Source organism: Acartia tonsa, chromosome 15 (assembly GCF_053477335.1).
Source record: "Acartia tonsa isolate MP-2025a chromosome 15, ASM5347733v1, whole genome shotgun sequence".
NCBI lineage: Eukaryota > Metazoa > Arthropoda > Copepoda > Calanoida > Acartiidae > Acartia > Acartia tonsa.
In genome coordinates, this window is record NC_137274.1 from 11,944,375 (window position 1) to 11,967,993 (window position 23,619).

Here is a 23,619-nt window from a genome sequence, read left to right on the forward strand (position 1 = left end):
CCTTGAAAATGTCAACGAAGAAAAAGATGTTGGTGTTTGGATTTCAAACTCTCTGAAACCATCAGTTCAGTGTCAAAAAGCTGCCAACAAAGCCAGTTCAGTTTTAGGACAGATGTCTAGAGCAGTTTCATATAGAGACAGAGTTACCTGGATCAAGCTTTACAAGTAATATGTGCGTCCTCACCTTGAATACTGTGTTCAAGCATGGTCACCCTGGCTTGAACAAGACAAAAAAATACTAGAAAAAGTACAAGAAAAAGCCGTTAAAATGGTCTCTGGACTTCAAGGTAACTCTTATGAAGCTAGGCTTAAAGAACTAAAGTTACAGTCACTAGAAGACAGACGTGAGCGTGGAGACATGATCCAAGTGTGGAAAATATTATCAAACTATGACAATGTCAATGCAGAAATGTTTTTCCACAAGTTTCAACAACCTGCCCACCAAACAAGACTTGGAGCTGACAATTTGAATCTGAAGAAGCCCAGATTTAATTCAGATTTTCGCAAAAACTTTTTTTCAATTAGAGTTATTGACAAATGGAACTCTCTTCCCCACAATATAAAGTCTGCTAGTAACCTGAATCTGTTTAAAAATCTGTATGACCGTTGGATATGGCGAGAAATACAACCCGAACCAGAAAGAAGATGAAAATGCTGACATGTTCAAAATTCTACCACAGTGGAGCTGAACATTATCCTGATTAAATTAAATTAAATTAATTAGGCAGTGTGCTAGATTGATTCCTAGGTTTGAACTTATCACGTTATTAACTTTATAAGGTTTCTTGATATATTTATGTTTATCTTTAATGACACTACTCTATAGTTCATTTGTCCATTCATGATTTTTGAGCTTCACTACTTATGGATGTTGTCATCCTTGTTTTTTTTTCAGAGTTTTATTATGCTATAATCTTGGTGGAAGCGGACACAAGATACAGAAATTGTTCAACAGTATTATTTAAGGTAGGTAACATTTTACGTCATCTATCTACCTACCTACCCACCTATCTACCTATTTATCTATTATCTATCTTATCAGTATGACAGGGGTGTATTTTTTTCATGTTCTTAAAATTAAGAAAGTGCTGTATTTTCTATAGGTATACATTGGGGGGAAAGAAATTAAATTTGAATTTTGAAATGGTCTAAGTTTATGTTTCAATTAAAAGCGTGCTCAAAGATGCTACAAAGACATCCTATTTTTACACCCTATTTTTACCCCACCTGGACTTCACACCCTCCTGTTAAAACCCTGTTGACGCCACTGGTTTCAATCCACGAACTTTGGCTTGAGGCCTTAATTGGAAGTAATGTCATTTTCGAGGCCATTGCATGGCCCTAACCTTTAATTTAGACTAAAATAGTTATTTTTCGTATTATGTTATAGACAGCTTTCAGCAGAAAATAAATTAAAATATTACAAGATTAAAAACCAGTTTTGTTAGACCCAAGGGGCCGAAGGTGCGGATTAATAAAGCTGGTATTATTCTTATGATTTTTATTTTAATATTAGTGAAAAATTGTCTGTAATTCGATGATATACACGAGATTTTAGTATAGCTGAGAACCGAAGGATATAAGAAAATACATATGAAGAACCTATTAAATCCCTGAAAAATCAGTCGACTATCTATCTATCTAATCACCTATCTACCTATCTTTCTGTATCTATTTATCTATCTATCTATATTTATATTTATCTACCTACCTATCTATTTATATCTATCTATCTTGCAGATAGCCACAGGATGGATGGAATGGAGATGGAGGAGACTAAATACAACATCGAGCTGATGAAGAATGTTGATGTGGTGCAGCAACAACAACAACAACAACAACTTCATGACCAACAGCAACAGCAGATGCATCAGGCAAGCATGAATAAAAGATGAGGCCCCCCCTCCCCCTGTTGTATAAAACTTTGGGTACCAATGCAGCAGTTAACTACCTATCCAATGTCCCTTCCCTTCCATAAAAGTCCCCAAGGTTGTCAAGCCAACGAATAAGAAAACGTTATTATAAAACTTTAGGGACTAGTGTAATAAACAGCCCAATGTCCACTCCCTCCCTGAGAATAAATAAAGGTCAGCAGGAACTTTAATCTCAAATAATTCCCTGATATGGCAGGTGTCCTACATTAACCTATTTAAGTAAGGTTGTGGGATACAGTTTATTCGTTGGCTTGAAAACTTTTGATACCCTTATCAAATCATTATTGGTTTGTTTCAAACTTTGCAACCCAAATCTATAGAAATTTGATTAGTAGCGAAGCTACTTTATAATTCGCTTTGTCTGTCCGTCAATCTGTAATGCCATGGGGGAAATGGGATTTACCCAGTTCCTATAAACTGGGAACTAAAGGGATAAGACAATGGCCGATATATTGATGTACATCCCTAATTATGATACACAAAAACATTCCTTTTGTAGATTAAAATATGTGGATGAAAAGTTTGAACACTCAACTTAATGAATCAACCAAACAAAATTCTTAAAAGTCCCCAAAATTTTTTAAGAAAACGTTATTATAAAACTTTTGGGACTAGTGTAATAAACACTGGTTTTTGGCTATTTTATCTCTTAAACACCCTGATAATTTGTGGTCTTACCTACAGCAGGAGGAGGCCCATGAGATGATAGAACAGAAAAGTATCCCAGTGCTGGCTGAAGCCATGCAGACAGACAACCAGCTGTTGGGCGGCCATGGCATGCCAGATATGACGAATATACTAGGTTCATATGGATACATAATAGAGGGAGGGAGAAAGAATTAAAAAAGTGTATTTCCACTTGAAAATATGAATATTATCCCTAAGAATATACTAGTTTCTTAAGGATACATGATTAGGTTTTGAAGATATCAATTTATAAAACTTTGGGTACTAGACTAGTGTAATTTACAGTCCAATGTTTTTTACATTCATAATAATCTTTAAAACTTTGGGTACCAGTGTAATTTACAGTTCCATGTCCCCTTTCTTCCTAACATTTATTTTTATGGTTGTTATGGTTGTTGAATATACGTGGATATTATGACAGGAGAAAAATTATCGTCAATTTAGGATGCAATATCCCCTCGCATTTATTGGTTGGGCCGTTTATCCAGTACCCTTTCAACTTTGGGTACCTACTTTTTCATCTTTGCGTACTTTTTCAACCTTGGGTACTTTTTCAACTTTGGGTACTTTTTTAACCTTGGGTACTTTTTCAACTTTGGGTACTTTTTCAACCTTGGGTACTTTTTCAAGTTTGGGTACTTTTTAAATTTTGGGTACTATTTCACCCGTAATAAAATGCTTTGTGTATCCAGAACACAAAAGTTTTTTCGTCCGACTTTGAGACCTAATAAGTACCCTTAAAATTCATTTCACAAAAAAATCCTTTTATACTTTATTGTAGCCAAGGTAATAACGAGCAACTTTACTTTTACGTTTTTTCTGTCATTCGATAGGAACATGGAGATAAAGGTCATTTAATGAAGGTAGGTCGAAAATGTATTGTGTATCCATAACACCCTGACTGTGCATAGATCTGACAGACGCCAAGTATGATCCTACCCAGGGGGTGGCGGCATATTATGACAAGATCAAGAATATTGTTCTCAATAATCTCAGGAAAAGGGGACATAAAATTGGTGATGATGAGTTGATTCAGGTGGGTTGATTGATGTATTGATTGATTGATAAGTAGATTGATGGGTAAATTGATGGGTAAATTGATAGATAGATTGATACATTATTAGATAGATGGATAGATAGATAGGCAGCCTTTTATGAAAAGATCAATAATATTGTTCTCAATAATCTCAGGAAAAGGGGACATAAAATTGGTGATGATGAGTTGATTCAGGTAGATTGATTGATGTATGGATTGATTGATAGATTGATTGATAGATTGATTGATAGATTGATTGATAGATTGATTGATAGATTGATTGATAGATTGATTGATAGATTGATAGATTGATTGATAGATTGATTGATAGATTGATTGATTGATTGATTGATAGATTGATAGATTGATTGATAGATTGATTGATAGATTGATTGATAGATTGATTGATTGATAGATTGATTGATAGATTGATAGATTGATTGATAGATAAATTGATAGATAGATAGATTGATTGATAGATTGATTGATAGATAAATTGATAGATTGATTGATAGATTGATTGATAGATGAATTGATAAATAGATTGATTGATAGATTGATTGCTTGATTGATAGATATATTGATTGTTTGATTTGTATTTATATATTGATGGATGGATAGATAGAAGAATAAATAGATTAATAGACGAATGGATAGATAGATAGTTGAATAGATAGATTGATAGATGATAAGATTGATAGATGAATGGGGGTGGCAGCCTATTATGACAAGATCAAGAATATTGTTCTCAATAATCTCAGGAAAAGGGGACACAAAATTGGTGATGATGAGTTGATTCAGGTGGGTTGATTGATGTATTGATTGATTGATAAGTAGATTGATGGGTAAATTGATGGGTAAATTGATAGATAGATTGATACATTATTAGATAGATGGATAGATAGATACATAGATGAATAGATAGATGATAAGATTGATAGATGAATGGGGGTGGCTGGCAGCCTTTTATGAAAAGATCAAGAATATTGTTCTCAATAATCTCAGGAAAAGGGGACATAAAATTGGTGATGATGAGTTGATTCAGGTAGATTGATTGATGTATGGATTGATTGATAGATTGATTGATAGATTGATTGATAGATTGATTGATAGATTGATTGATAGATTGATTGATAGATTGATTGATAGATTGATTGATAGATTGATTGATTGATTGATTGATAGATTGATAGATTGATTGATAGATTGATTGATAGATTGATTGATTGATAGATTGATTGATAGATTGATAGATTGATTGATAGATAAATTGATAGATAGATAGATTGATTGATAGATTGATTGATAGATAAATTGATAGATTGATTGATAGATTGATTGATAGATGAATTGATAAATAGATTGACTGATAGATTGATTGCTTGATTGATAGATATATTGATTGTTTGATTTGTATTTATATATTGATGGATGGATAGATAGAAGAATAAATAGATTAATAGACGAATGGATAGATTAATAGTTGAATAGATAGATTGATAGATGATAAGATTGATAGATGAATGGGGGTGGCAGCCTATTATGACAAGATCAAGAATATTGTTCTCAATAATCTCAGGAAAAGGGGACATAAAATTGGTGATGATGAGTTGATTCAGGTCGGTTGATTGATTGATAGATTGATTGATAGATTGATTGATAGATTGATTGATAGATTGATTGATAGATTGATTGATAGATTGATTGATAGATTGATTGATAGATTGATTGATAGATTGATTGATAGATTGATTGATAGATTGATTGATAGATTGATTGATAGATTGATTGATAGATTGATTGATGGATAGATTGATAGTTGAACAAATAGATTAATAGATAGATTGAAAGATTGTTTTATTAAAGGATGGAATTATAAAGGGGGGGGGGGAAATGTGGTGACTCGTGCCACGACATACCAGCAATTTTATTTTGGGTGCTACTCCCTTAGTTTTAGAGATAATTGGATGAAATCTTTTGGGCTGGGTCAGTAATGACCCCAACTATTGGTATCTTTCAAAAAAAACGGCGGCGGGACCGCCGCCTGCCGCCGTTTTCCGCCGCCACCAAAATTTTTTTTTTTTGAATTTCTCGCCGAATTAGGCAATTTGGAATCATTTGAGACCATGTTATTTTTTTCAAAAAATTTTCCCCTTACAAGCAACCCTGCGGGGGGACTTTTTTCAAAATTCTCGTATATCAAGGTATATCTTAAATACAGTACTTCTCCTGTGATTTTGAAGATATTGAAACAAAATCTTTTTAGGTTGGTAAGTAAAAAATATTTGAATTAAGAAAACGGCGGCGGGACCGCCGCTCCCGCCGTCCGTCGCCGTTTTCCGCCGCCACAAAAAAAATTTTTTTTTTGCATTTCTCGCCGAATTAGGCAATTTGGAATCATTTGAGACCATGTTATTTTTTTCAAAAATTTTTCCCCTTACAAGCAGCCCTGCGACTTTTCAAAAATTTTTCCCCCTACAAGTCATATTTTTCAAATTCTCGTATATCAAGGTATATCTTAAATTCAGTACTTCTCCTGTGCTTTTGAAGATATTGGAACAAAATCTTATTTGATGGGTCAGTAATAAATATTTGAATAAAAAACGGCGGCGGTACCACCGCTCCTGCCGTTTTCCGCCGCCAATTTTTTTTTGCATTTCCCGCCGCCGTTTTCCGCAGCCGTACCTCTGCCATTAGTTACTGACCTACCTAAAAATATTTTGTTTCAATATCTTTTAAATCACAGGAGTACCTACCACTGAATTTAAGATATACCTTAATGTACAAAAATTGTACATTTTTTGTAAGGGGAAAAATTTTTGAAAAAAATAACATGGTCTCAAATGATTCCAAATTGCCTAATTCGGCGAGAAATGCAAAAAAAATTTTTTTTTGGTGGCGGCGGAAAACGGCGTCGGGCGGCGGGAGCGGTGGTCCCGCCGCCGTTTTTTTGAAAGATACCAATAGTTGGGGTAATTACTGACCCAGCCCAAAAGATTTCATCCAATTATCTCTAAAACTAAGGGAGTAGCACCCAAAATAAAATTGCTGGTATGTCGTGGCACGAGTCACCACATTTCCCCCCCCCCCCCCTTTACTGATTGTTTGATTAGGTTTTATAGATAGATGAATGGAAAAATTGATGGATAGATTGATTAAATAATGAATAGGTAGATTAATAGACGTATGGATAGATTGATAGATAGATGAGTAGATTGATGGATATATTGATGGATAGATAGAATAATAGATCTTAACAAATGTCTATCTCTCTTTTAGGTATCTTAACATACCTATATCTAACTATCTCTCGATATCTTATCATATATCTATCAATGTCTAGATATCTTAACATGTATCTATCACTACTCTAGGCATCTTAACATCTATCTATCTATCTCTATATATACATATCTAATTATCTATCTATATATCTATCTATCTATTTAATTATCTATCTATTTAATTATCTATCTATATATCTATCTATCTATTTAATTATCTATCTATATATCTATCTATCTATTTTATTATCTATCTATATACCTATCCATCTATTTAATTATCTATCTATATAACTATCTATCTATCTAACTATCTATCTATCCTAGGACGAGATATTATCTCCAACATTTGAAGAAGTTTTAATTGTGTTATGCCTTGACAAAATTCAACCTCATCTGTCCCAGAAACTGAAGCCCGCATATAATGATAGAATTAATAAGGGCAGCTGTCTTATAGAACTCAAAGGAAATCTCTTAATTATGAATTTTATATATCCTATTTTATAAGGGATCTTAAGGAAAAGGACAATGGCCGATAAATTAATGTTTATCCCCAATGATGATACACAAAATTATCTCTTCTGTATATTAAACTAGCAAAGTTTTGGCTTTTACCGAAGGTTCTCACTAACTGCTGAACCGCTAAATGGATGTACAATGTACATCTCCAAATATTATACGCCGAATTGCCACTTCTGTAGATTAAAGTACCCATAGAAAAACAATCAGTCTGTCTGTAAGTCATGCTCAAAAAGACAAAACCTTATTGTTGGAGAAATGTGATTTTCTCAACTGCTATTTTAGATAGACAGCTGCAATTTTTATTCAAGATTCCTTATATTTATACATATCTTCTCTATACATTTATTGTCCGTCTGTCTGTCGGTCATGCTTAAAAATTCAAAAACCTTATTATTTCACTTCAAAAATTACTTAGTTTTCATGGAAACCATTCTTGTTTAATTTTATTTTACTCAAAATAGTCTTTTTTTTATATCCGCGGAAAGCAGTTTATATTATGATGCGATTAATAACTCCTCTAGTTCGATTTTGATATCTGCTGGATTAGAACCGGTTCCTTCTGCAGCAAGCCTTACTGAAAAATCATGTAAAGCATCATATACCAGGAGATTATTTTCCACGAATAGTAAAATAAAAATCATAGAAAAAGAGTATTTCTACACGTCTTACTAAAAAATCATGTATAGCATCGTATTACAGATTATTTTCCACGAATATTTAAATAAAAATAATAGAATAAGAGTATTTCTACACGTCTTACTGAAAAATCATGTGTAGCATCGTATTACAGATTATTTTCCACGAATAGTAAAATAAAAATCATAAAATAAGAGTATTTTTGTCTCAGATGAAATATTCCAGTTCATTTCGAAGGAGAATTTATCTGACGAAACTGGTAAATGTAAGAACTGCAAGTGTCACAAGGTGCAATGGATATATTAATAACGTGGATACCGGATATCAAAATATCCGACCGGATATCCGGAATGGAAATTAGCCGGATATTCAGTATCCGGCCAAAAAATTTTATTGGCAATACCCTAAGAGAGTTTTGCATACCCTGATAAAATGTTTCTCTCAGCTGGCTAATACAACGCTACCCCTATCCTCTCATCCCTATATATATCATATATATCCCCTCCCCTGACCATGGAGGGACTTATAATAAAGGGGTAGGTGCACGAAGTGCATTTAAACTTGACTTTACTGAAATGAATATTTTTTTCCTGTTCAATAGGTTAAACTACTTCTATTGGACACAAATTTAAAAGAATTTCAATTTTCTATCACGTAGGTAGTTTTGAAAATATGAAGACTTGAAAATCATACCTATTTTTGGATATATGCAAATTATATGGCTGTCATGTTTTCACAAAAACAGCATGTTGACTATTTTAGTGGTGCATAATTGATTGCTATTTATTGTAATGCAAAATTATATACCTATGTTTGATGATATTCTTGTAACTTATGCTTGCAATCAAACTTGTTAAATGCAATTTATGCAAATATCCCTTTGATGACAAAAGTTCTGTTCCCATGTCGCAATATTCACATATTATATATCCATTCAAATTTGAAGGTGCAGACAAAACTGGAGGAAGTTGTCAAGGCTGAACCTGAACAGGAAACTTTAATACTTTAATCCGCTTGTTATCCGCCGGATTAGAACCGGTTCCTAGTAATACTATCCGCATCATATCCGCGGAAAGCTATCTATAATACGGGGCGATTAATATAGGGATCTAATAGGATAAGACAATGACTGAAAAATTGATGTACATTCCCAATTATGATACACAAAATTACACCCATTCTGTAGATTAAAATTAGTGGTTGAAACGTTTAACACGCAACTTAAGTAACCAACCAATCAAAATTTATTTTAGTCCCAAAGTTGTTAAGGCAACAAATAAGTTATTATAGGACTTCTCTGCAAAAAGAGAACAATTTAGTTACCAAAAAAAACTTTAAATTATGAGGTTCACCGAAACAAGGATGACATCATCCATAAAGCGAAGCTCTAGAAGGAATCATCATGCAATGTTTGAAATCAATAGCACAATTCTAACCTGTTTAAATGAACAAATACAGCCGGACGGACAGACCGAATTATAGAATATTTTCGCTTTTTATTATTTTTTTTTATAGAAGATAGTATATAAGCCTCTTACTTAACGCAAAATCGTATTTTCACATTAGTTTTTATAGGTTATTTTAGATTAGACTAGGTTAAGTTGGGTTTCCGTGATTGCACCGCAGGGTTAGAGCCCCCCGCAGGGGCTAGAAATTATGGAAAAGCTACTGTGAAAATACGACGCAACGGACCTTAAGAGGCGATGCCACGAAAGGGACTATACCCAAACATTTTAATTAAGTTGAGGGGTATAAAAATGAGTATTATTGTTATAATCTCTAGTATGACGAAGGTGCGGGTCAGCTGGATAATCTCAACATCAATGGAATGATGAACATACCAGCTGAGATGCTCATGTCACTTCTGGATCAAGGAACGCTATTCTAATAATGAATTTAGCCACGCAGCTCCGCCGGAATAAGCAGGGTTCTTAAGGGATAAGACAATAGATGATAATAGTTATTTCTCGCATCGTATTATAAACAGCTTTGCGCAGATATAGAGTGTACAATTATAAGATTAAAACCAGTTTTTTAGCTCCGAGGTGCCAAAGGATCAGACGAACTAAACTGGTATCAATCTTATGATTTTTATTTTAATATTCATGGAAAACTGTCTGCAATACGATGCTATACCTAATTTTTCAGTATGGCTGAGAATTGAACCGGTTCTAATCCAGTGGATATCAATCGGTTTCGAAGCCATACTGGAAAGAATCTTCCAAAAATATAAATAAAATCACCCAAATTGAAAATAAAATTGTAGAGCATTCTACTTAATTGATGTCCTCTAATAGGTTTGTCCCTACCAAATTACCTCTTATCTCTTTCTCTCCTTTTTTTTATCCCTTTTCTCCTTCTTTCTCTTCTTCTTTCTTTATATCTCTCTCACTCTCTATCTATCTCTTATCGCTTTTAAAAATGCGCAAAAATTAAAATGGCACAATGCAATGTCAGAGCAAGCCGAGAATGGGGAGGGCTATCTCTTTTCCTTTTCGCTCTTTGCTTCTTTCCTTTTTTTCTTTGTCTCTCTCTCAGGATTCATTGGCAAAAATCTAGGTTTTTCTAGAAAAGTCTGGTTTTAACCGGTTTAAATCGTGGAAAAACCTGAATTTTCAAAATTAAAATGGCGCACTGCAATGTCAGAGCAAGCTGAGAATGGGGAGGACTACGGCGACTATGATGACGATTACGAGGATGAAGATTATGATCCTAACTACATGGAGGGAGCTGATGATGGGGATGAAGATATGGATTTCAAACCACGTAAGTTTGATGAATCTTCTTTACAATTTCAGATCTCTATCTGTTATCATAAAGAGATAGGGGGCAACCCTTATACTAAAGTAACAGGATGTTTGTCTGTTTGATTGTCTGTACCGAAGGATCTCGCTAACAGCTGAACCGACCGGGTTCTCATTAACAGGGTAGCTTCTCATAGGTCCCGGGAAGGTTTATAACTATTTTTGGGGAGGGTACTACCAAAATCACAAAAAAATCGCGCTGCTTAGAGACATTAATTTAAAAGCTGAAAACATTATTTATCAAATTAGATATTTAAAATAAAAATAAAAAACATTTAAATGCCACTAGAGGCCTCTAGGGGCGTAGCCGCTAGTGGTAGAGATCTAAAGGAATAAGACAATGGCCGATAAATTGAAGTACATGTCTATTGATGATACACAAAATTTACTAAAGTCCCCAAAGTTGTTAAGCCAAAGAATAAGAAAACTAAACTTTATTTTACAACTTTGGGTACTAGTGTAATAGTGATGATGAAGATATAGATTTCAAGCCATGTAAGTTTGATGAATCTTCACAAGAAGTTAGGGGTGTATATTCTGCATGGGATCTCCTGCGGGGGGGAATGAAGAAATAGACAGTCATGAAAATATTTTTGTGAAAAAACAAGAGAAAAGGAAGGGAAAAGTAAAGAGTACTGAAAACATTTTTCATTTTAAACCCTCCTTTGAGGAAAAAATTAGGGGGGGGGGGGTCAAACATTTTGCAGCCGGGGAAATAAAAAATCTTATGCAGGATGTACACCCCTGCAAGAAGTTTCAGACATCTATAAAGGGGGGGGTTTTTAATGCAACCATCTCGTAATCAGTGAGCAAATGGCACTTACAATTCGAATTTTGATCTGAAATTTTGCATGAGTAATCCTTGATAGGTCTATTTTCCCTAAATCGAACAAAAAGTTGGAAAAGTAACGGCTGGCGGCTGGCAGCTCAGCCGTTTAGCCGTTTTTTGCCTATTTTTAGGGCAAATTCATCATTAATTACGTAGGAATCAACTTTTTAAAACATATTTCTGGTTTAATTCATGTTAAATGATAGGGTCAAGCGGGGCATTAACCGGTAAGGGGCATTACCGGTAATTTTTTACCCACCTTCAGAAAATGACATTTTTCTCCATGTTCTAATCGACTGACAGAAAAAAACACAAAACCAAATTTGTTCCTTATTAAATTGCCTACAAAAAAGTATAAAATGAAATTTTTGTGAGATGAATTTTAAGGGTACTTTTTGGGTCTCAAAGTCGGACTAAATTTTTTTTTTCAAAAATTTTTTCACCTAGGTGTTTAAAGATCGACCTACACAAAAATTGGTAAGACCTAGAACTGATCCGTAAAAACCTTTTGAACTAAGAATTGCCCACTCTTTCTAAATCCGTTGAGAGCTTAAATGTAGAGTTAATATTTTTTTCAAAAATGACCAAAGTTCGCGCGGGGTATTTTTCGGTAACGTCGAAAAAAAAATTCAAATTCGATTTTTAAGATCAATTTTCAGGTTTTCTTTGGTAAAATCTAAAATTCAATATGGGCTTTTTAAGAATTAGGCCAAAAAGTGAATAGAGCAGGTTTTTTTTATATAAAAAAAATTAAATTTTATTTTTTAAGAAAATTTTTGTGAAAAAAAAATCGAAATTTCTCGTCTTTTAAAAAAAATGATTTTTGACACAGAAGGAATAGTCCGATCTTTATGAAAATTTTTGTGGATAATCCCTATAACCTATACTAATTATGATTATTTATGTTTGACTGGCCGTTTGGCCGTTTTTCATCGATTTTTTTTAGGTTGAAAAGACGTTACCCACAATGCCCCACCGTGGGGCATTTATCGGTAATTTCTTTGAGTCCAATTATGACAAACTTCTAAAAGTCTTAGGATAACGTCCTATTAGGACCTGATAGTCCTTTCCGTAAGCTTTCTAATGGTCTTGGTCCCATTTTAAAATATTAATATTTACCCCATTTTTTTTTCAAAAAACCGAAAAAATTACCGGTAATGCCCCGCCTCACCCTAATAAAACCATTTTTTAAAATTTTTAGTACCAGCTGCTAAACGGCTAGAACTGGCTGAAAACGGCTGGGAGCCGCCAAGAGTATAAAGGGTAGATAGGGCTTGTGACATGTCTAGGGGTAGGTTTCTATGGGTGCTGAGCTCAAAAATGCTACTAAAAATAGTGATGGCCAATCCATATGGCAGCTGGGTAACAGCTGCAGCTTAGCTGCGAGCGGCCAAGAGTAGAATGAGTAGATAGGGCTTGTGACGTGTCTAGGGGTAGGTTTTTATAGGTGCTGAGCTCAAAAATGCTAACAAAAATAGTGGAGGTCCATCCACATGGCAGCTGGGTGATGGACGCAGCTCAGCTGGGTAACGGCCGCAGCTCAGACGAGATAGGCCAAGAGTAGAATGAGTACATGAGGCATGTGACGTGTCCAGGATTAGGTTTTTATGGGTGCTGAACTCAAAAAAGCTTCTAAAAATAGTTTTGGCCAATCCCTATGGCAGTTAAGTTATAGCTGCTGCTCATTTGCAAGCGGCTAAGAGTAGAATGATTAGATAGGGCTTGTGACGTGTCTAGAGGTAGGTTTTTATGGGTGCTGAGCTCAAAAATGGTACCAAAAATAGTGGCAGCCCATCCATATGGCAGCTGGGTAACGGCCGAAGCTCAGCTGGTAGAGGCCAAGAATAGAATTAATACATAGGGCATGTGACATGTCTAGGGGTAGGATTTCATGGGTGCTGAGCTCAAAAATGCTACCAAAAATAGTGGCGACCCATCCATATGGCAGCTGAGTAACAGCTGCAGCTCAGCTGCGAGTGGCCAAGAGTAGAATGAGTAGATAAGGCTTGTGATGTGTCTAGGGGTAGGTTTTCATGGGTGCCGAGCTCAAAAATGGTACCAAAAATAGTGGCGACCCATCCACATTGCAGCTGGGTAACAGCTGCAGCTCAGCTGCGCACCACCAAGAGTATAATGAGTAGATAGAGCTTGTGACGTGTCTCAGGGTAGGTTTTTATGGGTGTTGAGCTCAAATATGCTACTAAAAATAGTGGCGACCAATCCATATATGGCAGCTGAGTAACAGCTACAGCTCAGCTAGGAGCTGCCGAAAGTAGAATGAGTACATAGGGCTTTGGACGTGTCCAGGGGTAGGTATTTATGAGTGCTGAGCTCAAAATACTACCAATAATAGTGGTGGCTCATCCATATGGCAGCTGGGTAACAGCTACAGCCTACAAGCCCTATCTACTCATTCTACTCTTAGCCTCCCCCAGCGGAGCTGCAGCCGTTACCCAGCTGCCATATGGATGGGTCGCCACTATTTTTGGGAGCATTTTTGAGCTCATTCCCCATAAAAACTTACCCCAAGAAACGTCACAAGCCCTATGTACTCATTTTACTCTTGGCCGCTCCCATCTGAGCTGCAGCTGTTACCCAGCTGCCATATGGATGGACCGCCCCTAAGCCCTATCTACTCATTCTACTCTTGGCCTCTCACAGCTGAGCTGCGGCAGTTACCCAGCTGCCATATGGATGGACCGCCACTATTTTTGGTAGCATTTTTTAGCTCAGCACCCATAAAAACCTAACCCTGGACATGTCACATGCCCTATGTACTCATTCTACTCTTGGTCTCTCCCAGCTGAGCTGCCGCCGTTACCCAGCTGCCACATTGATGGGCCCCCACTATTTTTGGTAGCATTTTTGAGCTCAGCACCTATAAAAACCTACCCCTAGACACGTCACAAGCCCTATCTACTCATTCTACTCTTGGCCGCTCGCAGCTGAGCTGCAGCTGTTACCCAGCTGCCATATGGATTGGTTGTCACTATTTTAAGTAGTATTTTTGAGCTCAGCACCCATAAAAACCTACCCCTAGACATGTCACAAGCCCTATCTACTCTTCATACTCTTGGCCGCTCCCAGCCGTTTTCAGCCGGTTCTAGCCGTTTAGCAGCTGGTACTAGAAATTTAAAAAATGGTTATTGCTATCATTTAATATGAATTAAACCAAAACTATGTTTTAAAAAGTTGATTCCTACGTAAATAATGATGAATTTGCCCTAAAAATAGGCCAAAAACGGCTAAACGGCTGAGCTGCAGCCGCCAGCCGTTACTTTTCCAACTTTTTGTTCGATTTAGGGAAAATAGACCTACCAAGGATTACCCATGCAAAATTTCAACTCGAAATTCGAATTCTAAGTGCCATTTGCTCACTGATTACGAGATGGTTGCATTAAAACCCCCCCCTTATATTCGCTTACACACACCTTTCTTTGTTGTGCAATTTACTTTTTTATTAGGGCCGGTCTGAGTAAGTCAACAAAAAATATAATTTCTCTATTGCTATTAAAGAAAAGAGTTTTAATTTTTATAGGGTATAATAGGGGATTGTTTGACCATTCAATATTATTATTAATATTATTGGCAGTTTGTCTTAATTTAATATTATTGGCAGCCAGACAGCTCATTGACAGCTTTTTTAGCCGCTTTCACATTTTGTATTTATTTTTCTCTATCTCAGTTGTTAGTAGCGAAGCTACTCTATAATTCGAAAAGCCTGTCCGTCTGTCTGTCAAAGACAAAGTGGGGGAAACGTGATTTTCTCGGCTCCTAATCAACAAGTTTACATTTCTCTTACTTAAACCAAGTTTCATCAAGATTTACCCAATGATTGGGGAGCTAGATCGATTACTAGATTGATTACTAGATTTTTAGGTTTTCATTATTTTCTCAATTCCTACCTACCTATTCAAGATTGAAATAAGAATTTTCAAAATTGAAAAAATATTTCTAAGAGGATAATACCTACAGATTATTTTGTTTTTGGGTTGATAATCCTATTTCACTGGAACGTTTTATAAACGCACCTATACTACAATTAAAGTGTTTTTTTATTATCTAGTTATGTTATTTTTTTCTTATATGTCTCTCTTTATTTTCTTTCTCATTATTTTTTATGTTCATCCGTCCATCTGTTAAAAACGTGAATTTCTCAGCTGCTATTTGATATAGATAGCTAAATTTTTGTTGTATCAATTTTTACTGAAAAAATGGAATGTCATAATTGACTTTCAGCTGATTTTTGAAACTGTGAAAGGTTAATTTCCCTTAAGTTTTTTTTTTAGCAGAGAGATAGGGAGGTCAATGAGCTGTTTATTACACTAGTCCCCAAAGTCCTGTAATAACGTTTTCTTATTCGTTGGCTTAACAACTTTGGGGACAACTTTGAGGAGTAAGGAAAGTACAGAAAAATTGTCTAAAACAAAACTTAGATAAAAGAATTTAATTGCCTAAATCCAAAATCTTAAGCTAAAGACAAAAAACTACTTTAAATAATTGTTCTTCTTGTTTATAGTGAAAGAGCCTAAGAAGATGCGTAAACCGCGAGCCAAGGAGACGAAACAGCGGGTGAAGAAAGAGCCGGAACTCGATGCCGACGGTCTGCCCATCAAGCAGCGGCGGGCCAAACGATACAGGAAAGTTGCTCAATTAAAGTAAGACTTTTTTAGGGCCAATATTATTAGGGCATTCCGAATCCGAAATCTGGAATTCGTTATTTTAATAGCATATTCCGATTTTTAATTATTAGGCTTTAATTATGTCTCGAGTTTTTTAGTCCGAATTTGAATTTTAATTTTGAACAAAGTCATGTTGGCCGCTGTAGGGTCTAGAAATAGGAGAAAAGCCACTGTGAAAATATGAAAAAACCCGCAGTTTTAGTTTCTTTTCAGTACTCGGTAAAATTTAATCCTTTAATTTATTCGGAATATGGCCTTTAAAAATATTGATAGAATCCGAAAATTCGGAAACCACGGATTAATCCGTTTCATTTTTTGGCGGATTTTTGTAAAGATCCGTATCCGGTCCAAAAATTAGACGGATTGCCAACCCTACCAATAACATATTAAGAATGAGAACACTATAGTTAACACCAACAATACTAAAGGGCGAAAAAAACAAACAATAAAACCAATCGCTTTACTTTTTTTCCCATAGGTATAAACCTTACAGTTTTAGTCAAAAAATAATATAAAAAAAGCCAATTTATGAGAAAACTATTGAAATTTAAATCTACTTACCTCTCCAGAGTACTACAGCTTTAGACCTAGCCCTTGTAGAGAATTTTCTCTACATTGAGATTAAATGAAGAACAAACCGTCTTAAGTACTTGAAATCTTGTAGATAGACCCCATAATGTTATTAGTTTTTATGGTGCATGTAAAGACCTTTCTATAGACACCTTAACCTAACACAATCCTAGCCAATTTGGCATCAAAAAGAGAAACCTGTCAAACATCTAGAAATAAAGTAAAAGGATGTTTATCTATTTGTTTGTTTGTACCAAAGGATCTCGCTAACCGCTGAACCGATCGGGTTCTCCTTAACAGGGTAGCTTCTCATAGGTCGTCCCGGGAAGGTTTATAACTATTTTGGGGGAGGGTACCACCACCTTCCCAAGAGAAATTGCCCATAGAAAACACTTCACCCCCTCCAAAAAATGGATTTTGGGATTCAACTCCCCTCTTAAATGCCCCTAGAGGCCTCGAGGGGGCGTATCCGCTAGTCTAGAATAAGACAGAGCTATCTAAATCTTGGACATAACCGCCTCATTATTAAAGATCTTTTGACAAAAATCGGGGAGTGGGAGTTTGCAAGTCATTACTATGCACAGTTAGAACTTCCAGACAAAGGATTTGCATTTGTACATTTGTAAAAATGTTGTACATCCCAATGATGGTTAACAAAATTCACCCTTGAGATAAAAATAATATTGGTTGAAAATAGTTTTTATTTTTATTGTCGCCAAAGTTTTTTATTCAACTTATGAGTACACGTGTTTATAAAACTTTGGGTACCAGTTAAAATTCTGAATTTGAGCAAATTGGAAATTTTTTCAGTAATATAAACAAGTACAACACTCCCACACCCTGCGACATCTGCGGCAAGACTTGTGCAGGTAATATTATTTTTCTCACGCCTCCAATGAATTTTCCCATGCTCCTATGAATTTTCTAATGCTCCAATGAACTTCCCCACACTCCAGTGTATTTTCTCACAAATATATGAATTATTCTCACTCTTCAATAATTTTTCTCACGCTCTTTCTGAATTTGCAGGTCCTAGAAGATTAGCAGAGCACATGGCTAGGAAGCATGACCCTAGTAACTATGAATTTTCTCACAAATCTCTAAATTTTCTCATGCTCCTTGAAATTTTCTCACGCCTATATGAATTTTCCTACGCTCCTATGAATTTTCCCACGCCCCTATGAATTTTCCCACGCACCTATGAATTTTCTCACGCTCTTTTTGAATTCTTAGGTCCTAGAAGATTGGCAGAGCACATGGCTAGGAAGCATGACCCAACTAACCCCAAGAAGGACAAGCCAAAGACTAACAAACCACCCAGGAAAAAACACATACTTTTTAATTTGGTAGTTCATTAAGTTGACTGTCGTCCAAACGTTTCAATTCAACCACTAATTGTAGTCTACAGAAGGGGTAATTTTTTGAAACATCATTGTGGATTTACGTCAATTATATCGGCCACTAGCTTGTCACTTTAGATTCCTACAGTTTTAATTATCACTGCCAACATAGTAACATAAAAAAATCTATCAAATAGTTTCAAATAAAAATGCAACAACTATTTCCATGTCGAAGATGATCCATTAAGAGAATACTGTCCGACTGACGGACAGAAGGACAGATATACTGCTAAACTTTCTAACCACTAATCTCAAAAAAAGGCAGAATGTAATTGCAGAAGTCTATACAAAATTGGTAAGTAAATTTGGTTGCAAGACTGCTTAAATACAGCCTACGATTTTAGGACATAATTACATTTTTAGGTTTTGATTATAGAGATGTTTCGCTTGTAACATTGTACCTTATTGTAATAGGAATCAGTATTCCAAAAGTTAGATGAATTTGATTGGTTTATTAATAATTTTTTTTTTGCTACACTTCCTAAATCGTACCTAACTGTAATAGGAATCATCATTAAGAGATATAAGTTTTCCGGAATTTTAATGTAGGGAGTAGATTTGAAATCTGCATCAAATTTTAAGGATTTTTTATAAAATTCAATTTTTGTAAAATTCTTTATCTAAAAGCGAAAATACATTTTAAGTTAATTAATTTTGACCAATAGGATAGGTGGATTTTAAACTACCTGCGCTCTAATTGGTTGAATGATGTACGACATCCAATCAGAGCGCAGATTTTTTAAATCCACCAATCACAGATGCCAAAATTAATTAACTTAATTTGTATTTCCGCTTTTAGATAAAGAATTATACAAAAAACGAATTTTATAAAAAATCCTTAAAATTTGATGCAGATTTCAAATCTACTCCCTACATTACAATTCCGGAAAACTTATATCTCTTAATCATCATATAAAGGTTTAAATCTCTAGGACAATTCAAACATGTTAAAATTAACGAAAAGAGCTAACCAATTATGTGTCAGGGAGAGAGAGGGGACAATGGGCTGTTTATTACACTAGTCCCCAAAGTTTTACAACAAAGTTTTCTAATTTTTTGTGGCCTAAAAACTTTGGGGACTTTAGTGATTTTTGATTGGTTGATTTATTAAGCTGAGTGGTTAAAGTTTTTAAATACTAAAATTATGCTACAAAAGGGATAATTTTGTGTATCATCATTGGGATGTACATTAATATATCGGCCATTGTCTTATCCCTTTAGATTCCTTGTAAATTTAGTTAAAATAATTGTTTAGGCACAGTATACCTACAAATCTCTTTAATATTGAAAAATAAAAAATCTTCCAATTAAAAAAAAAATCTACGTAATAATTTAAATTCGAAGATTAAAGAAATATGTGTTGTGTCCCCTGTAGGACCAAGTGGACTTGCAAGCATTGTGACGCTGTATTCTCTACCCATGAGGATATTAAGAAACATCGTGCAGAGGTATTCATTTTTCTCACACTTCGATAAATTTTCCCACCTTCCAATGAATTTTCCCACGCTCTATTGTGACGCAGTATTTTCAGCTCATGAGGAAATAAAGAAAAATCGTGCTGAGGTAATGCATAGTAGACTGACAGACGGGTCGGGGAGGGAGGGGATATTTGGCTGTTTATTACACTATTAACTACCTAACCAATTTAATTTACAGAAGGGATAACTTTGTGTATCATCATTGTGGATGTACATCAATTTATCAGCCTTTGTCTTATCTCTTAATAATAATAATCCTTTTTATTTGTTTAGAATCACGCGCCTCACATGATGATGGAACTGTGCCTGTTCTGTGGTAAAAATATCAACAAATATTCCATGAAGAGACACATGCTAACACATACTTCAGGAACTAATACTTAAAAAATAACATGTTTATTAAACTCTTCCTCAATCATGAAACCTAGTTAAAATAACCTAGACTTATCGTAGTAAAGTACCTAACATGTTTCTTATAATTTCAGCATCACGAAACCTAGTTAAAAAAACATGTTTTCATAACTCTTCCTATATCACGAAACCTAGCTTAAACTAACATGTTTTCAAAATCTCTATCACGAAACCTGGTAGGTATATTAAGGTAACATGTTTCTTATAATTTCAGCATTAAAACCTAGTTGAAAATAACATGTTTTTGAAATCTCTATCACGAAACCTGGTAGGTATTAATGTAACATGTTTCTAATATTTTCAGCATCAAGAAACCTAGTTGATAATAACATGTTTAAAAAATCTTTGTCTATCACGAAACCTAGTATTCAAATAACATGTTTTCAAAGCTCCACCTCTATCACGAAACCTTATGTGTAAAGTTAACATGTTTTCTAAAATCTTACTCAATCATTCTAATAATTTCAGCATCATGATACCTAGTATTATCAATAATATTAAATGTTTCTTACCTAGTCAATTTTGTGTTGTAAAATTCCTATGGGAAATTTCAAAACTAACCATAAAACACAAAAACCATAGAATTTAATTAAGACAGCGTTTAAAGAAAATAAGGAGTCTTTTTCTTTTTTTTTAACTGACTCTAAATATGGAAAAGGCATTTAAACTTTGGACACACTGTGTGTGACTTATTATTGCTGTTGCCGTTAATTCAATGAGTTGTAGAATTGTAAATAATATTTGCTGACTGCAACAATTATACTCATTAAGGAAGCTAAATTTGAGTGTGATAAATTGGCTAAATTCAAGGTTCAAAACATGAAGTTGCTTTTGACTAAACCTTTCTTAACCATTCTGTACCTTTTAAGTTTGCTTTGAATATTAAAATCTCAGTTTTTAAGCCTTTCAACTGTACTTTTAAAACTAATAATAACAGACAAAGATCTTAAGGATAAAACAATGGGCAAAGGATTAAATCTCAATTAAAAAAATTTACCCCATCTGTATATCAATATAGTTGATCATTGAAAGTCTAAACTAACTGATCAAGATTTTTAGACAACTAAAAAAAATATTTTAAAATTTTTGGGTGCCAATATGAGTTAAATGTTTTGGGTACCAATGGCAATATGAGTTTAAATGTTTGGGTACTGGCCAATGTCCCCTTATTGCCTGATCACAGCATAAAAAAAGCTTAGACTATCATGATTATCTAGGTATACATTTAAAAAAAAAAGGAAATAAATCTACAAAATTTTAAAATAATGTTCTCTTAATCGTTGTCTTAACAACTTTGGAGACTTTTAATGGATTTTCATTAGTTGTTTTATTAAGTTAAGTGTCCTAGCGTTTTAACAACTAATTTTAATCTACAGAAGGGGTAATTTTCTTTTTTTTCATTGGAGATGTACATTGTACATTAATTTATCGGCTATTGTCTTATCCCTTTAGATCCCTGCTAACGTACAGACCCTAATTCTAGGGTATCTGTGACCTGCTGTAGTGTCCTCTCATTATCCAGGTTCCAGGTTAGTTCATAGGATACTTAAATTTTATAAGAATCATTTTTTGCATTATATTTTAAACTAGCTTCATTGGTCTAGGGCATATTCTTAAAAAAAAACTGTTCCACAATTTATTTTACAAATTATGCCCTAAAAATCAGTTTTTGGAAGGGCCTTATTTTAAAAGATTAATAACTAGACAATGGCAAATTTAAAGAGTGTGCAAAAATGCATACTATTTCAAGATAAATCAATACTTTTATTAGTTTAATGAAAACAGCTGTATTATTTCTTTTTAAAATTTTTGTATCCTGTGTCTCTTGGTTGTTTTACTAGAAAGATGGGGGGGGGGGGAGGGGGGGAAGCATTTTCTTACCAAATATGCTGATTTTCTATATGTGATTAATCTCACCTGAAAATGAAGAAAAAAAGTTATCTGGTGTTTTGCTACATTGCAGTGGTGTGACCCAAATTGACATGGTTATTACTTAAGTATTTACGGGGAGGGAGGGGACATTGGGTTGTTTAATTACAGTATTCCAAAAGTTTTCTTAACATTATGAAAATCTTACCTAACTTTCTCAGGGGTTATATAATCACATCTTATTATTTTTTGTATGAAATGTGGTTTTTCCCCTTCTTATTTATGTCTCTAAAAGTAGGTAACTATGTACTTTCATATGTATTTCCTTTAAAAAAAAACCTCTTTAAAAACAAGCTTCAAACATATCTAGACATTTTTTTTGTGCCACTTTTGACATTTTGGGGCGGCCTTAGTTTGCCCTTTCAAAAACATTTTTGGCTTGGAAAAAGCATTGAGCTCTGTTTAACATTTTTGATAGTACAAGATTATTTGTTGATGTCAATATATTTTTGTTACACTCTCCTTGACTTTCTTAGTGGACCATGTTAAACCTCCTCGCCCACAATTACTTTACATAGAAAAACTTATCTCTAATCTAAATTAGGATTCTGACAAAACAATTTTTGGTGAACTTCTATTAATTTTCTCCCTTCATACACATCACCCTTTTGTTTGCATCCCAAAACCAGTTTTACAAGTTGAATTAAATTGCTCAATCATGTCCCCACAACAAGTTTTGTTGATGGTCCACTAACCATAGTAGGGAAATTACATTTTTTTTTTGATTTTAAGATCTTAAGGTAGATGAGATAGATAAAGAAGAATAAATTCAGGATAAAGGTCGCTTCTGTGGGGGTGAGAATCAGGTTTAATCTCACCCCCTTAAAGGTCTTTGGGTAAATTGTACCATTAGGTGCATGTGTTAAAAGCATAAAACAAAACTGCAAAGTTACGGTGAGAATCAGGTTTAATCTCACCCCCTTAAAGGTCTTTGGGTAAATTGTATCATTAGGTGCATGTGTTAAAAGCCTAAAAACAGGAAACTCTAAAGGTATTATACAAACCTGTTTTATTTTCGAAGGAACCCTATGTAGTATGACAGGATCATAGAATCCCTATTCCCCTAATCCTGTTATTATTTTTAAGTATTCTTTTAGACATCAGTTGTAATATTTGTTATGAAAAGTTTGTAACAACTAATGAGCTAGATATGCATATGAAGAAACATGAAGAGAATCCAAACTTTAGGCACGCTACAATTTTGGTTGCTTGCTTGCATAGACCCATTACTTTGGTTTGGATATTTTTGGTGATTAAAAAAGGTTTTAATATGTCAGATATTGTGTAGTTTTGTTTTTAAGAGGTTTATAAGATTATGATACTGATAAATTAGGGATAAGGAAAAGATTTACAACCCCAATGTTGTTGATAAACAAAACTATTCCGTCTATTAGTATTGATAAACAAAACTATTCCG

General features: G+C 34.4%; 2 protein-coding genes across 7 annotated transcripts in view; both read left to right on the forward strand.

The window, feature by feature from the left end:
* The first annotated feature begins 268 nt into the window (after positions 1–268).
* Positions 269–649, forward strand: LOC145306898 (uncharacterized). Its single transcript, XM_080149239.1, has one exon. The coding sequence runs from the start codon at positions 269–271 to the stop codon at positions 647–649; it is 381 nt and encodes a 126-aa protein (XP_080005365.1).
* A 178-nt stretch (positions 650–827) lies between these two features.
* Positions 828–23,619, forward strand: part of LOC145307633 (uncharacterized) — a 35,174-nt gene continuing 12,382 nt past the window's right edge. The window contains exons 1-16 of one of the 6 annotated variants that reach the window (XM_080150112.1): positions 828–966; positions 1,741–1,874; positions 2,622–2,736; positions 3,533–3,657; positions 7,269–7,405; positions 8,309–8,387; positions 9,046–9,088; positions 9,881–9,971; positions 10,744–10,865; positions 16,252–16,369; positions 17,792–17,853; positions 18,014–18,058; positions 18,218–18,303; positions 19,758–19,832; positions 20,136–20,230; positions 23,298–23,390. In XM_080150112.1, the coding sequence (XP_080006238.1) occupies positions 1,752–1,874; positions 2,622–2,736; positions 3,533–3,657; positions 7,269–7,405; positions 8,309–8,387; positions 9,046–9,088; positions 9,881–9,971; positions 10,744–10,865; positions 16,252–16,369; positions 17,792–17,853; positions 18,014–18,058; positions 18,218–18,303; positions 19,758–19,832; positions 20,136–20,230; positions 23,298–23,390 (1,409 nt within the window). In that variant the 5' untranslated portion in view covers positions 828–966; positions 1,741–1,751. Of the gene's footprint in view, positions 967–1,740; positions 1,875–2,618; positions 2,737–3,532; positions 3,658–4,346; positions 4,459–5,152; positions 5,277–7,268; positions 7,406–8,308; positions 8,388–9,045; positions 9,089–9,880; positions 9,972–10,743; positions 10,866–16,251; positions 16,370–17,791; positions 17,854–18,013; positions 18,059–18,217; positions 18,304–19,757; positions 19,833–20,135; positions 20,231–23,297; positions 23,391–23,619 lie in introns of those variants that run through there. The other 5 variants (XM_080150110.1, XM_080150111.1, XM_080150113.1 and 2 more) reach the window with 5 other exon arrangements.

Coding starts and splice junctions, on each gene's coding strand:
- LOC145306898 (XM_080149239.1), top strand. CDS start 269: ATGGTCTCTGGACTTCAAGGTAACTCTTATGAAGCTAGGCTTAAAGAA.